Source organism: Triticum urartu, chromosome 1 (assembly GCF_003073215.2).
Source record: "Triticum urartu cultivar G1812 chromosome 1, Tu2.1, whole genome shotgun sequence".
Lineage (NCBI taxonomy): Eukaryota > Viridiplantae > Streptophyta > Magnoliopsida > Poales > Poaceae > Triticum > Triticum urartu.
The window spans coordinates 431038277-431054267 of NC_053022.1; the positions used below are offsets into that span (position 1 = coordinate 431038277).

The 15991-nt window shown below is 45.3% G+C and overlaps 1 protein-coding gene across 1 annotated transcript; it reads right to left on the reverse strand.

The window, feature by feature from the left end:
* Positions 1-1207: 1207 nt before the first annotated feature.
* Positions 1208-15611, reverse strand: LOC125516453 (E3 ubiquitin-protein ligase KEG). Its single transcript, XM_048681894.1, has 15 exons — positions 14575-15611; positions 12527-12877; positions 12220-12450; positions 11591-11716; positions 11173-11506; positions 10938-11095; positions 10587-10744; positions 10309-10430; positions 10076-10210; positions 7691-7815; positions 7224-7328; positions 6778-7011; positions 3746-4079; positions 3223-3411; positions 1208-3092 (listed from the first exon to the last, which is right to left on the reverse strand). Exons 1-15 carry the CDS (start codon positions 15309-15311, stop codon positions 1533-1535), a joined length of 4899 nt encoding a protein of 1632 aa, XP_048537851.1. The 5' UTR covers positions 15312-15611; the 3' UTR covers positions 1208-1532.
* Positions 15612-15991: the final 380 nt, after the last annotated feature.

The window sequence follows — 15991 nt, forward strand, 5'->3', positions numbered from 1 at the left end:
TCTACTCAGAGGAGCACGTTTGGTGAGTCGAGATTTGCGATGACGCTGACAGCACCCATCGGCCGTTAGAAAACGCTTACCAACAACACATCTTGGCACCAACTCCCAGCCCAGTCTGGCTTGTGATCCGCGTTATCCATCCACTCCTTTTATCGGTAAGTGAGCACTTTTCTTTTGTTCCTCCGTTGCGATAAGCACCGGTAGGGATCTGGTAGCAGCTATGATAGAACTCTGGTGGTTACATGTAGATGATCTAATCCGGTGGGTGCTCCTGCCCCTCCGATGCTAAACAGGTAGTACTAGATGATCAGATCGCATAATACATGTCACTTACTGTCCACATACTGATGTGCTCTTTGAGAGCTACGTGAATAAACTGGACAAGATGTCGTGCACGAATCATTCTGCCGTCTATTTAAGACGGTAGTGAGTAGTGACTCTGATGTGGTGGGATAGTCTATGTGGCACTAGTCACTTTTCAAGGCAAATATTCTTCTGTCTTGTATGATAAGAACTCTGTTTCGTTTTCCAAAAGGACTTCTTTTCTTCTTATTAGGGCAGAATGGCCTTTCGTAGGTAAAGAAATATAAGAGTACGGAGGGAGTAGTGCATAAGCAGAACCAGTATCAGTGTGTTGTGCACACACGATTAAATATCGCAAACTTGCAACTTTTGCCCTCTGCAAGTAGGCAACTTAAACAAGAGCAGCTCCTCTTTTCAGGTCGAAAGCTGCCTTGCGGTTGAATCGTTTCCCCATCTTCAACGCACGTAGGGAAGCATGAGCTGAACATGTGCTGGGGGGAATACGGTGCCACTGGAAGTAGAGCACGCTGGAGTACGTAGCTAAACGTGATTGACCGCACTTGATCTTAAACAGAAGCAATTGGTCGGGTTCAACTGCCTCCGGACACCGGACAGTGTCGTGCACCTGACAAGTACTCTGTTCCTGTACGTTCCTCGGAACAGAAACTGTCTCTCTGATACGCTGGTAAAAGTGGCAAGCCCTCCTAACAGAAATGTTTTTTCTTCATTTTGGCAACTAAAATGTTTGCTACACTCGCCATAGGTGCAGCTAAAATCTGAACATATATACGTAGCAGCTTTGGGAAGAAGGCACAAGCAGCATTGATCTGCATCACAGCAGGATCACATGGAGCCACAGATTCTAAAATTCTACCAGCAATGCACAGCCGCCAGACAAGTCAAGGATACAGACAGGGGCACTATCAATTAAATTAATGTTCAGGTCCAAACCTGTACACTGCTATATGATACACTGAAAGAAAGAAAAAACGAGTCAGGCGCATAATTATACATGCATGCAAGAACCCTAAGGTGCTGGTTATCATGTCTTCTATTTCAAGGTTTGGTTTTCACCCTCTTTTCTTCTTTCCCCTCCTGCCTATCAACACGCCATGCCTATCCGATGATGATACCTATGTGCAACTTGCAACTCCACTGCATTAAATATGAAATGATGCACAATGGAAGGGAGCAAGAAATCATGTATGGGGTCAAAAGAATGCCCAAGGCTATGAACAAAAGCCGCCATTAGAAGCTTCCGTCGGTGATGGGGTATCATCGAGAATGACATCAGCAGGGTCTCCAACCCAAAGTCTGTCCCTCCACCGAAACTTGATCCTCAGCTTCCCATTTGCATCCACACCTATAACCTCACCTTTGCTCGCATATGTCTCCATGCCCCATCCCCACCTCGGGGCGACAAGACCGGGTCGGATCCGTACTCTGTCACCTTGACGGAAGGGCCTAATCTTCTCCACCTCCCAACCTTTGCATAACCATAGTCTCTCGCAGAAACAGAAAGAAACCCAGAGCTCCCCATCCCCAGCCCTGTGGGCCACCCCTATGCTGTTGTGGTTCACATCACCCCATTGATATGTAGGGGTTACAACCGACTCCTTAACCTTTACCCAGTCTCCAATGCAGACTTCCTCCTCTTCCTCCACTTTCTCCACCTCGGCTGGGTCTATCAACCAAGCCCTCGAACCAGCTGGTGTGTGAATCCTTAGCTTCCCATCAGCATCAATAGACGAGATGGTCCCTATACTTGAATGATTATGATTAGACCAACCAAATCTTGGCTGACGGATACAGCCTCTGATCCGCACACGCTGCCCAACGACAAACCTGCTGACTCCTTCAAGCTGGCTAGAAAACCCTATCCACCTTTCCTGCTCACCGCAAAATGCCACATGAATGGTTCCATCCCAAGCATCATCTTCATATCCAATCCCATGCACCACCCCGATGCTACCTGGTTTGAGTGACTTCCAGTCATCCGCATCGTTCTTCAGCCTTACCCAGTCTCCAACCTCAAAGACTTGCTCAATCTCAAGATCTGCAGGATCACCTCTCCACAACCCAGGCACACCAAAGATGGCCACCCTTACTTCTCCATCAGCATGCACACCAGCAATTATGCCTCTCGAATCAGGCTTTGCATCTCTCCAACCCCATTTCGGCTCTGAAATTCCAGCGCGGAACCGAACATGATGACCAATCTTAAAGGGCTGTACTTTATCGATGTCTGTGTTATGAGTTAACCATTTCCCTTTCCTGAAACAACCTGCCAGCTCCAGGTAACCAGAGTCCTGAATGCTATGGACCACTGCTATGCTTATTTTTCCAACACTGTTCCAATCATAAGTAGGTCTGCTTCCAACACTTGGCTTCAAGCGCACCCAGTCTCCAACCTCAAAAGCTGAGAGCCTCTCAGCATCACCTGGAGCGACCTTCCACAAGCTATTTCTGCCAGAAACCTTGACATTTAGAGTGCCATCCATGTCTATCCTCGAGATGGCCCCAATGGTTGCTGCAGTTTCATTTGACCATCCAAGGCGTGGCTCAGTTATGGAAGGTAACACATGAACCTTTTCACCCACTTCAAATGGCTGTGCCTTCTCCACGTCTGCTACCGAACAAAGAAAAAGCTTGCTTCTGAAACAGAAAGCAACACCCATGTCACCATCTTCTTCCAGACTATGAACTACACCGATACTGCTACGAGTCACATCCTCCCAGCCATATTTTGGGGATGGGACTGTTGCTTTGACTCTAACCCAATCACCAACCTGCAAGCACAAACAAACATAAGATGAGGATCTAGGATTTGCTCTGCAAATATCAGGACAAAGAATAGCTCTAACGCAAAACAGAAAAGTTAAAAGTAGCTAATGAAGGGGAAAGTAGGAAGCTCCGTGCCTTAAAATCATCGATCTTCTCCATGTCTGATGGATCCGCCTGCCAATGTGTAGATCGGTTAGGGATATCAATTATGAGCAGACCATCACTCTCGATGTCGATTATTTTCCCCACACTGTGATGAGTTTCACCACCCCAGCCGTATCTGGGCTCTGCAATAGATCTCTTTACGCACACTTGGTGTCCAATCTGGAAGTAAGCAGATAAAAGAATATCACACAAAAGCAAAATCAAAGCAGGACAGAAAATATCTCAGAAGCACACACATACACAAGGGCCAGTTTGTCATTTGCTGTGTAGCGCAGTCAAATCTAGTCACCTTTACAAAATTGACTAACCAATTATTATAGTAAAAGATTTCTGTTGTGGTCTTAATGAGAGGTTGTTGTTTAGTTAGTCCATTAAAAAGTGCAGACAAATACTCACATAACGCCAAACTCCGCTTCATGATAAAGACATCTGACTATCTGAGTATGGAGTTGTGGACCTCATGAGACGAGTGGTATAAGTACAAAACAAATACCTTGAAGGGGTCTACATGTTCGACCTCCTCTGGCTCACAGAGCCATGGATTGGACAGATAGCAGAGACCCAATAGAAGGCTGCTGTCTGGTCTGATCGAGTATACAACACCGACGCTTCCAGGCGTAATAGATTCCATGCCATGTACGGCAACCGTTAGTGACGGACGAATCCGGACCCAGTTGCCAACCTTATATTCTTCAACCCTTTCAATTTCAGCAGGATCAGCCCTCCATCCCCTAGATGCTCCTGGAAAACCAACTCTCAAAATTCCATCATCATCGACACAGAGAACTGTGCCAATGCTATCTCGTGACTGACCACGCCATCCAAATCTGGAGAAACAAAAGGATTATCAGAAGACCATTTATTTTCACACAGAAAGGTTAATTAAGTGCATTATGTTTTTCTTTTTCTTCACAAACCATTAGGTTGGATACTTAATAGATATGCAGTAAGAATTATTTTATATTGAAAGATTAGGATTACTAACATGCAAATGACAATTCATAGATTTTTTGCAAGAAACTCAAATGGCAATCACACATTCCAACATTAGACTTCAAGCTTTACATTTGGCAGTAGGCAGAAGCACAGAATTATGTCTTGCAAATAGATACCATTTGCAGGCTATGATCATTTTAACCACCTGTGATTAGACACGATCCTAGTACATTAGTCTAAATTAAACTTTAAACAGCAAAACATATTCATAACGTAAAGCAGACCGGGAAGGTCTCCACCAAGTTTTTGGTTTAGTGGATCCTTAACCTACAAATAGACAGCATAATTAGCGCCTGTAACCTAGCACAGACGAGGGATGTCAACCAAGTCAAATGCCATCAAGGACGGAGGAGATTAGCTCCTGGTGAAGGACAAGGAGATTAAGCATTGATGGCGGGAGTACTTCGACAAGCTGTTCAATGGAGAGAATGAGAGCTCTGCCATTGAACTGGACGACCCCTTTGATGATACCAGCAGGCGTTTCAGGGGTCTGAGGTAAGGGGGGCTTTAAAAAGAATGAAAGGAGGCAAGGCGATGGGACCTGATTGTATCCCCATTGAGGTGTGAAGAGGCCTCAGAGACATAGCGATAATATGGCTAACTAAGCTTTTTTCAACCTCATTTTTCAGGCAAACAAGATGCCAGAAGAATGGAGGCGAAGTATATTAGTACAATCTTCAAGAACAAGGGGGATGTTCAAAGTTGTACTAATTACCGTGGAATTAAGCTGGTGAGCCATACAATGAAGCTATGGGAGGGAGTGATTGAGCACCGCTTAAGAAGAATGACAAGCGTGACCAAAAGTCGGTTTGGTTTCATGCATGGAAGGTCGACCATGGAAGCCATTTTCTTGGTACGACAACTTATTGAGAGATGCAGGGAGCAGAAGGACGTGCATATGGTGTTCATTGACTTGGAGAAGGCCTACGATAAGAATAATACCATGGACTGTCATGTGGTGGGCCTTGGAGAAACACAAAGTCCAAAACAAAGTGCATTACCCTCATCAAGGGCATGTACGATAATGTTGTGTCAAGTGTTCGAACAAGCGATGGCGACACTAATGGCTTCCCGACTAAAATAGGACTGCACCAAGGGTCAGCTTTGAGCCCTTATCTTTTCGCTTTGGTGATGGATGAGCCCATGATGTATGATCTTTGCGAATGATGTTGTGCTAGTCGATGATAGCCGGACGGGGGATGATAGGAACTGAAAGGTTTTAGGCTTAGTAGAACTAAAAATGAGTCCATGAGGTGCGACTTCAGTACTACTGGGCACGAGGAGGTTAGCCTTGATGGGCAGGTGGCACCTCAAAAGGACACCTTTTGATATTTGGGGTCAATGTTGCAAAAGGACGGTGATATCGATGAAAATGTGAGCCATCGAATCAAAGCCGGATGGATGAAGTGGTGCCAAGCTTCGTTCTCTGTGACAAGAGAGTGCCACAAAGCTAAAAGGCAGGTTCTATAGGATGGTGATTCGACCCACGATATTGTATGGCGCCGAGTGTTGGTCGACTAAAGGCGACATATTCAACAGTCAGGTGTAGCGGAGATGCGCATGTTGAGATGGATGTGTGGCCACGCAAGAAAGGATAGGGTTCGGAATGATGATATACATGATAGAGTTGGGTAGCACCAATTGAAGAGAAGCTTGGCCAACATCGTATGAGATGGTTTGGGCATATTCAGCGCAGGCCTCCAGTCTAGTGTATACCGGACGGCTAAAGCGTGTTGATGATGTCAAGAGAGGTCGGGGTAGATCAAACTTGACATGGGAGTAGTCCGTAAAGAGAGATCTGAAGGACTGGAATGTCACAAAGAACTAGCCATGGACAGGGGTGCGTGGAAGTTAGCTATCCACATGCCAGAACCATGAGTTGGTTTCAAGATCTTATGGGTTTCAGCTCTAGCCTACCCCAACTTGTTTGGGACTAAAGGGCTTTGTTGTTGTCGCTAGTATCATTTGGGTCATTTACTAGCAGATACCTACAAATAGACGGTGCAGAAACTCAATCATACTCCCTTTGGTCGAAAATATAAAAAGGACAGACCCAGTGCTAGAAGCTCCCCCACCGGATGGGGTATGGGGAAGGATTATACGAGGCAAGCCTTACCCCTGCACAGTGCAATGGGAGAGACCGTGTCGAATGGTCCAAAACTATAAATATTTTCAGAAGTCAAGATTTTATATGTTTGACCGAGTTTATTTATATAAAAAAATCAACACCTGCAATAGAAATCGGGTATCATTAGATCAATCATGAAATATATATTTGCGTTTTATTTGTTTTATGTGAACTTGGTAAAACTTTCACATGTTTGATATTTCATCTGGTGTCTGTTAATTTTAATTATCTTATTGCCCAGATAAACCACAAAAATGGTCACCATACTTTCAAACAGGTAAGTGAAGCACTGAACCATTGCAACAAAATAACTAGTATCCCATAAACAAACTCAGCATTGCTTTCTTCACTTCACTGGTAGGCAAAAGCCACGAAGTAGGGAAGCATCGAGGTTCATTTACCTTGGCTCCAAAATATCAGCTTTGAGCTGCACATGCTGGCCCCTATTCAATGGAATGACCTTGATAACTTCACTGGTCAAAACACGAGCTTCTCCAGAGCAAAATGACACAATAAGGTGGTCATTGTCTACAATAGACTGGACAAAGCCAATGCTTTTGGGTCCAGCACCTTGCCAGCCAAAATCCGGAGAAGTAACTGTTCTTCTAAATTTAACCCAATCCGCAACCTCATATCTGGTTATAGAATGAAGTAAATGCATTAAAGATGATCTTGCAATAATTCACAATGACCAGCTAAAAGAACACAGCAATTTTGCTCAAGGAATTAAATTTGAAAGTAACAAAAAGTCAACATTAGACCTCATAAGGATCATCAAGGAAACAGCTAAAAGCCTAAAACATAATGCAGAAAGAAATATAAAAGCAATATGACATGAGTTCCTTACATGGTTGGAGAGAGATGAACTCCTTTATCTTCAAGTTTCTCCATCAGTTCTTCAGAAATCCATTCTCGTGGGAGCCTCTCAAGAAAATCTCGCAGTGTCCAACCTCTGAAATTAATATTCAAACTTGAGAACATATGCTGTGAAAAGTTTGCATAACACAAACTAACCCATGGTACCATTGTCTTCACACAATCACACAACTAAACACAAAAGCAAGTACAAGAAGATAAGTTCCAACAGCTTTGCCGCAAAAGGCTTCAAATAAATGGAGATAGTTACTTAAGCAATCAATTGTCAGTTTCAACTTTCAAGTCATGTCATTTAATGTTTTCTCAGGATACAAGGTGTATCCCGAGTTCCTGACAGAAGGATTCCTCAAAAAAAGAAAAGAGCAAAACACTTACACTCTTCCTCACCACAAGTGGCCGTAAGAAATAGGAATAATAAAGCGTTCAATAGTAACTTGCCTGTGGTTCCTCACATCAACAGCAGGTGATGGATGTTCCAGCATTTGAACAACCCAAGTCAGGTTTTCCCGAATCATTTTGGATGCATCAGCAGCTATGTGAAAAGAATTATCACCGTCGTCATCCTGATTTAACCAAATTGCACAACATTAAATAGACATGAACACTTAGTATTGACACAATGGTAACAGGTTTTGAAGAAAATACAAGCAGTAACAACAAAGATTATGTCAGAACTCCAGTTCTGCGTACAATACCTATAAACCATGAGAAGGTCAGGAGAACCAAAGAAAGGTACAAGAAAAACATAGGAGACAAAGGGAGTTCCAACTTCAGAGGACCAATTTATACTCCCTCCGTCCCAAAATAAGTGTTGTACTAAAGTTGTACTTAAGTTGAGACATTTATTTTGGGACGGAGGGAGTACATCAGTGAGACAGTAAACTTAGTTTTTGTAAATTATTCATGATATTTAGATCAGGATTATCGGCATGCACTTTTTAACTTTAGTAAGGCCCTAAACTAACATGGAAATGTTCTAGCAGACAACCCAATCCTAATCGTAAAATACCTAGAACAATGGAAAGTGGTTCCTGCCAGTTCTAATCTGAAGACAGCATCGTCGCCGTGCTCCAGGAAGCAAGGTCGGTGCTGTCCGCTGCCACCTTCCAGCAAGCAAGGACTCGCCCGCCGTAGGAAACCGCAATGAAGCACGCAGAGATGAGGGTGTCGCCGTCCCTCCGGCGCGTCCGGCCCTGGTCAGATCTGTGGTGGGGCGCCACCGCCAGTAGGGATGAGGGCGGCAGGGATGGGGCCGGACCGAGGGAGAGACGACAGAGGAGCCGCCGGCCTGAAGGATGAGAGAAGAGCGACGGCCGTGAGCGAGAGGGTTTGCCGCGCGAGTGAGACAAGGGGCAGATGGTTCCGCGTCGTCCGCTCAATTTCGAGGTCTCGCCTCGTTCCGGATCTGGGCCGAATATTCGGTTCGAGGGAACGAGTTGGTCACCGTTCCACTTATGTACCAAACACGAAAACCAGGCCCAGGAACAGATCCGACCCATGACTTTCCTGTACGTGACAGCAACCAAACACACCCTTAGATAACAGAAAAACTAATGTCCAAGGATTCAAACAGTGACCCTGGTACTTGATAGAGATGTCTAACTCAGTGAAACTTGAAATCTTCGATGTTGCCTGGGAAATAAAATTGGGCCGCTGACACATTTGGTTTCAAATATATAGCTACGAGGAGAAAGTGGTTGTTGGTGGCTGCAGAACTACTTCAAGTTACAGTTTCCCCTATACAGGCTGCTACATCCCAGTAATTAGAGATGGTCTACAAAGCATGGACACGGCCAAAACAGCCGAATTGCTGTCCTAGTTCCGCGGGACACGGCGATACGGCTGGATACGTTAGCTTATCCCCCAGTATCCCCTGATTTCCGAATTAGAAAAAAGGAAAAAAATGGAAGACACGTCTGGGACATGTATGGAATACGTTAGGGACATGGGAAGCCCAATAACAGCCTCTGCCTAATACAACGCCACAAAAGGAGCGCTGCTCCGAGCTACAGCAGATGTGCCACCGGCGCCTGGACTCAACGCTACTGCCGCCTGGACTCGACCGCCGCCGCCGCCTGGACTCAGCCTCCACAGCAACCATGGTCAAGCGGGTAACCCAACAAGCCTCTCCTCAACCTCTTCATCTCTCTGCTCGATTTCTTGATGTTGAGTTGCTGCTGCTTGCTTCCCCATGCACCCATGCCGTTGATGCTTGCTGTTGAGCTGCCGCTCACTTGAATGCTGGTGCTGCTGCTTTGATTGTTGCTGCTGTCAGGGAGCATGGCGTTTGGGAGCACCACCGCCAGTAGCCAATTGTCCAGGGGTGAGAGTGAGGGCAGCCTGGTCTCTACTCTCTAATAGACTAATACTAGCATTTGCAATTTGATGTATTATTTTTATTTTTAACTCCGTATCCCCGAACGGCTGTGTATCGCGTGTCCGTGTCTCCATGCTTCTTTGGAGATGGTGTCTCTTTTTCTACTGTAATTAATACTTTCTAGAGTAAATTATTAAAAAAACATATTATGTTAGTAAGGTCCTCCCGACCACTCTCAAGTCACAGACGAACACATACATTTGGCTGAACAGCATGTTACTGTATATAATTCAAAATGTTATATGGTGAACTCATGATGGAAATCACATAAATTTGAGCAAGTACAATAGTAAATCGCATGTTAGGAACAGCTCCCATGTAGTAGCATTACCACACAACTCCTAATATCCAGTTGGCTACTTGCGCGAGAGATTTTTTTTAACTCGGCTTCTAGACTTATCTAATTATCTTTTGAAATGATTGGAAAATAAACTAAGCCACAATACCTGTAGATTACAGTCTGCCCCAGCAGCTAAAAGCAAGCCAACACATGAGTTTGCACCTCTGTTCAGTGCAACATGAAGTGGTGTTGTGTTTTGAGCATTTCTTATATTTACATCAACTCCAGCATCGAGGATAATCTGCCATAAGATACAAAGACAAAACAAGTCTTATTTTGATACAGAAAACAGAACAGCAAAAGAGTGTAGAAAAAATGTAACCAGCAAATAACCTTTACCTTTACCAATTCTGCATCGTTGATCATTGCTGCAGTATGCAACGCAGTTCGGCAATGTGGGTCATCTTGTGCTGTAGGATCAGCACCGACAGCCAGCAATATTCTTACCAACTCTCGGCCCTCTAGCAAATACAAACCAGATATACTATTAGGACAAACGTGGTATGCAATGGATAAAGGCAAGCTTGTCTATTGTATCATTATCCTTGAAGAACTGACATAAAAAGATTGGCTACTGCAGTATCTTTTGAGCGTGATATAAGTAATTGAGCAATTACCTTTCTCATGCTCCTTTTTAAGAGCAGCTGCCATGCACAAAGCTGTTCCAACAGGGCTAGGTACATCAACTGCTTCAACTATCTGCTCTTTCGATGCAACTTCGACCCATCTTTTCACCAAACTGGCATTCCACGTCTCGATACATAAATGCAATGGCCTATTAATCGTGAGAGAATGATGTCACAGTATAGAAAAAATTAGACAGATAAAGCACCACAAAAGAGGAAGATCTCAAGCTGGAGCGGCTCAAATGAATGAACAGAAAACATTGGCAGAAAGCAGCATAAAAGAGCATATAAATAAAACCTAATTCCCAGCTCACTATTTCTACGTAGTGTATATATCCTTACGTCTTATTCTGGGAATTTGGTATGCTCATAGAACTGCAACCTCCATTTTCCAGTATGACAATAGCACAGTCAGTATATCTCTTGGTCACAGCAATATGCAAAATAGATTCACCATCTCCATCTACTGCATTAGGATCAACTCCAGCCATGAGCAATTCCTGCATAACACACAGAAAGATACTAAAAATAGGAACCAGCTTATCTCAGAACATGGGAGATGAACATGATGACCTACTTGCATGCACTCTGGTTGACCATGATGAGCACAGATATGAGCAAGAGAAGGACCAAGGCCTTCTCTTAGCATAGAATTAACATTAGCGGATCTCCTAATAAGTGCACGAACACATTGTGGAGAGCCAGCAGCCAAAGCAAACACAATTGGAGGGCTTTCATCCTTGTCTAATATGTCCACATTCTCTTGGTAAGCTACAATAGCTTCCACAAGCTCTGCTGAGCCTCTACGGCATGCTAAATGCAACGCGGTATATCCATCTGTATTTTGTGCTTCCAAGAGGGAACGAATTAAACTAGAATTTCCCGTTGAGGCGGCCTCTGCAAGTAGATCCCTGCCAGGCTCGGAAAAAAATGAGTGTTAATACAGTACAGGCTATAGCTGTATAAGTAGCCATAGGAAGTTGCCAAGAGCTAACCTAACACCAGCAGCATTGCCTTCGCACACAAGATGATGTAAAGCATTCGGATTATCATGAACGAGGTCCAACATGGAGGTTCGTGATGGTTCCACACCATTCGGCAAGCTTACATTTGTAATGTCACTGCTTAAGCAAGTAATGTATTAGAATCAACTATATTAGAAAGCTAAAAACTCACAAGAAAATTACTTGGGGAAATATAACATATATTCCACTGAAGATAATATTCATCTTCAGTCTTTTGCTGACACGCTTTCAGTTAAGTTTCCATAAACCTTAAACATTAGCCTGGAACTGACACAAGTGAACACACTGGAGAGCCAGCAGCCAAAGCAAACACTTCCTTCATCCTCGTCCAATATGTCTAACTTATGTTGGTAAGTTGCACTATATGCCGTTCTAGAACGCGTGCAATCAAGATTTCAAAACTCACATTACCATATAGAAGCATTTGTATTAATTGCATGGGTTGCTATAAGTAAATTTGCCATCATTATCAAAGGTACTACATATCAGTATATTCTTCACCACCTGCGCTAGCTTGTACTTAGAAAATGTGTGTGTATTAGAGATCATATTCCAATTATAATGCTACAAAGAAGTACAAACTTAGATAAAGAAATTACTTCTCGGGACTTGCAGGAGGGCTCCTTGGTATCTCTAGTAGATGGCGAAGAAAAGTTTTTAGCATGTCCTGGAAAGATGGTCTTCTCGAGGCACGGAATTGCAAACAATCACCAATCATCTTCCACAACTCTCCAGGAAGTCCTACACCGACTACTCTTGAATACTGTGGAGGTGGCTTCTTTTCTTTTACAACAGACTTATAAATGTCCTCTGCACTTAGCCCAGTCCATCTGCATTTCAATCAGCATCTAACCACACCATTTGCAAAGCATTAAGAAACACAAAAGTAATAATCAGACTACTTACGGAACAGCTCCAGTGCACATTTCCACAAGTGTACATCCAAAACTCCATGCATCTGACTCTGGTGATATTCCATTTGCACTATCCCAAAACAGATTCAGTGACTTCTTCAATGGTCCCCATGCCTCTGGGGCTGTATAATTGGGACTAAGCACCGTAGCATCCATGCCAGACGTGTTGGAGTCATCAGGCACTTTCCGACTAGTGAGGTTCTTCAAAATTGCCGAAAGACCGTAGTCGGAGACGACTGCATGGCCGTTTGCATCTAAAAGAATGTTGGAAGGCTTTATACTCATACAAACAATACCCGCTGCATGTAGCTCTGCTACTCCACGAGCAATATCTGCTCCGTACCTACAAAGCCAGGCCCATAAAAGAAGTCTTCAGACAGAGCACACTAAAAAAGAACCAAATAATTATTATCCTTTGCGAGAATGAAAACAACAGACATACTGGTAAACAAGGCAGTTGCACTTCCTTGCAGCATAAGAAATAAATGGATTGAATGACAAAATAAGTAACTTTTCCTTATGGTATGGGTGTTTCCATGCGCTTAGCATTAAAGCGATTAACTATGCAGTTCGCATTAGGATAATCTAACCACAGATAGATAAACAGTCAACTGCGCAGAAAATCATTGGAGAATGGGCAGCTGGTAAATGCAAATACATCAAACAAGGCAAGCTACTTGAACCTATTGTCTGAAATGGCCTTAATTAGCATGCAATAAAATTCAAATATCAGCCAAAATATAAAATGTCTTCCGCTAGTCAATTGCACAGAAATATATAACAGATGCTTGGAAACCATAGTCAGTGCCAAGGTTTTCGAGTCGACGAGTCGTTCTGGGGTAGCGACTCTTGAATAGTCGACCCTGCAGTTGCGACTCATCGACTAGTCAATACGTTGTTTGAGTCGACTTCTTTTTACGACTCATCGACTAGTCCCGACTAGTCGTTTGACTCAAAAACAGTGGTCAGTGCTGATATTAATAATACTCCTTCCGATCCAAATTAGTTGTCGTTGAAACGGATGTATCTAGCACTGAAATACATCTAGATACATCCATTTCAGCGACAACTAATATGGATCGGAGGGAGTATTATTACAGTAGAAAACAACCACAGGTGGGAATTTTGCTCCATGCCTTCCATTTTAAAGACCGTGCCAGTTTGATGGAAAAACGTCTGATGTGCAAGATATGATCTGAAAAAAGATCAGCAGGGCGTAGTCACCAACATACACTATCTAGGAATTTACTTATGAGCATGCACGCTGGAAAAGTCCATGCTCTTAGCATACCCAAGCATGCTGGTCACTCAGCTCATGGATAATACAGATAACTGCAGCTTCACGGCTCAGCAGCTTGATGGGAATTGACCATCAAACACATTGCCAAAGCCATGCGGTTCTGTGAGCATCTTGGCTAGAAAAATCCACCAATGGATTTTAATGGAAGCAGAGAGCACCTTGGTCTTACAGGCATTAACTAAAATTAACTTTAAGTTCATGAGAGCTCCGAGCCTGTTACGCCTACAACACGACAACACATACAGACTAAAGGGGACAAAGAAGCTGGCAGCATTAACCGGACATAGCTCGGCACGTATTCATACCGAGAAACTCGCTGATAATGAATTGAGTAGCACCACTGATCAAATAAACGCTTTCCACGTCGCAGCTCAAACTAGGATACGATAATACTACGACCGTTAATGTTCATTCTTAGCTAGACTGCTTGGCGTAAAAAACATGCAAATGAGCACGTGCTGATAATGAATTGCATAGCACCACTAATCAAGTAAGCGCCTTCCACGTCGCAGCTCAAACTAGCATACGACAATATACGACCGTTAATTTCATTCTTAGCTAGACTGCTTGGCGCAAAAAAACATGCAAATGAGCATGTGCAGGTAGCAGATAAACCGACACACGTTAAGTTGCATCTCATCTATGGTTGAAGGTATTTTACTGCGCTCAATAAGCTCGACAAGCAACAGAATAGCTACCCAACAACTAGTAAGTTTCCATGATTAGATGTAATGCCAGACCTGAGGATCTGCTCAAGCGTGAGGCGTCCACCATTCTGCCGCATCTCTTCCTGCACAGACCCTGGGTACCGATCCATGACGAAGCAGAGGTGGCCGTCGACCTTGACGGCGCCATGGAAGGTGCAGACATTCCGGCACCAAGTGGAGGCTCGTCTCAACCGCTCTACTTCCTCCTGATGAACGCCCTCAAGCTCGTCCGCCGCTGACAGGGGCACCCTCTTCACCGCCACAGGGTGCTTACATCTCTTGGCACCACCGGGGCGGCCCGCGCGGGACAGCGTGCCGGCACACACCTCCTGGCCAGCGGGGCCAGGAGGGCCGCTCCCGATGCGGCGGGCTAGCTTGAGGTCCGGGTGCGAGGCGAGGTCGACGGAGGTGCAGGGTGGCGGGCCGGCGGCGGGCGCGGGGGCGGCGGCAGGGGCGCGCTTGGGGCGGGCGAAGAAGTCGTCCTCGTCGTCCTCGTCGGAGGAGCCGGAGTCGGAGTGCAGGAAGGAGGGGGAGGAAGGGGAGTCGGAGAGGAGGGAGAGGATGGGGAAGTTCTTGCGGAGCGCGGAGACGGAGTTGCCGACGGCGGTGGGGTGGCGGCAGCGCGGGCAGGGGAGGACGGCGCCCGGCGCGGCGGCGAGCATGCGCGCGAGGCAGGCGCGGCAGAAGCCGTGGCCGCAGTGGAGGAGCAGCGGCGCGCGCTCGTCCTCGTCGTAGCGGACGTGGCAGAGCGAGCAGCACGGCACCCGCATCGCGCCGCGCCGTGCCGCGCCGGGGGGGGGGGGAGGGGGGTTTTGGGGCCGCGCCGGTGCCCTAGGCCGGGCAGATCTGGGCTGTGGGGTTTGCGGGGAGGAGTTGGATTTTTTGAGGGGATGTGGAGTAGAGAGAGAGCTGTAGATGGAAGAGGGAGGGGGGTTGGTGATGATGCGGTGGGAGCCTGCGAGGGACGACAGCACGCGCCTGCCTGCTTGCTCCGCCCACCTTTTCCTGCTCTCTCTCCCCCTCTCTCTCTCTGGGGAATGGAGGTGGTACGGCGCGCGTGTTCGTTCCTTCGGCGGTGGCGATCTGTTCCCGTGCTTGGGTTTTTTACTTTCGGAGCATGGGCATGACCAGACGTCTCAATGCCGAATGAAGGAAGGAAGATTTAGTCAACGCGTTTTAAGATCCTTGTCTTGTACTTTCTCCGTTCGAAATTACTTGTCACAAAAATGAATAAAAATAGATGTATCTAGAACTAAAATACATCTAGATATATCCATTTATTTGACAAGTATTTCCAGACAAAGGGAGTATTATGAAACGAGGGTTTTCATCATGTAACTAAGAGACAGAAAATCGAGACATTCCCCTCTTCTTTCACATGTTCACATGTCTACTAGGTCCACCTCATCGAAACATGTCTGAGTCGGTGCTCCGATTGCGTGGACTCGAA

Bases quoted from the DNA above. Each gene is read 5' to 3' on its own strand.
- LOC125516453 (XM_048681894.1), bottom strand. From the start codon at position 15,311: ATGCGGGTGCCGTGCTGCTCGCTCTGCCACGTCCGCTACGACGAGGAC. The intron at 7,329-7,690 runs GCAAGTTACTAT...TATTAATTTCAG, and splicing joins GTTGATGTGAGGAACCACAG to AGGTTGGACACTGCGAGATT. The intron at 4,080-6,777 runs GTAAATGAACCT...TTGTTTCTCCAG, and splicing joins GCTGATATTTTGGAGCCAAG to ATTTGGATGGCGTGGTCAGT.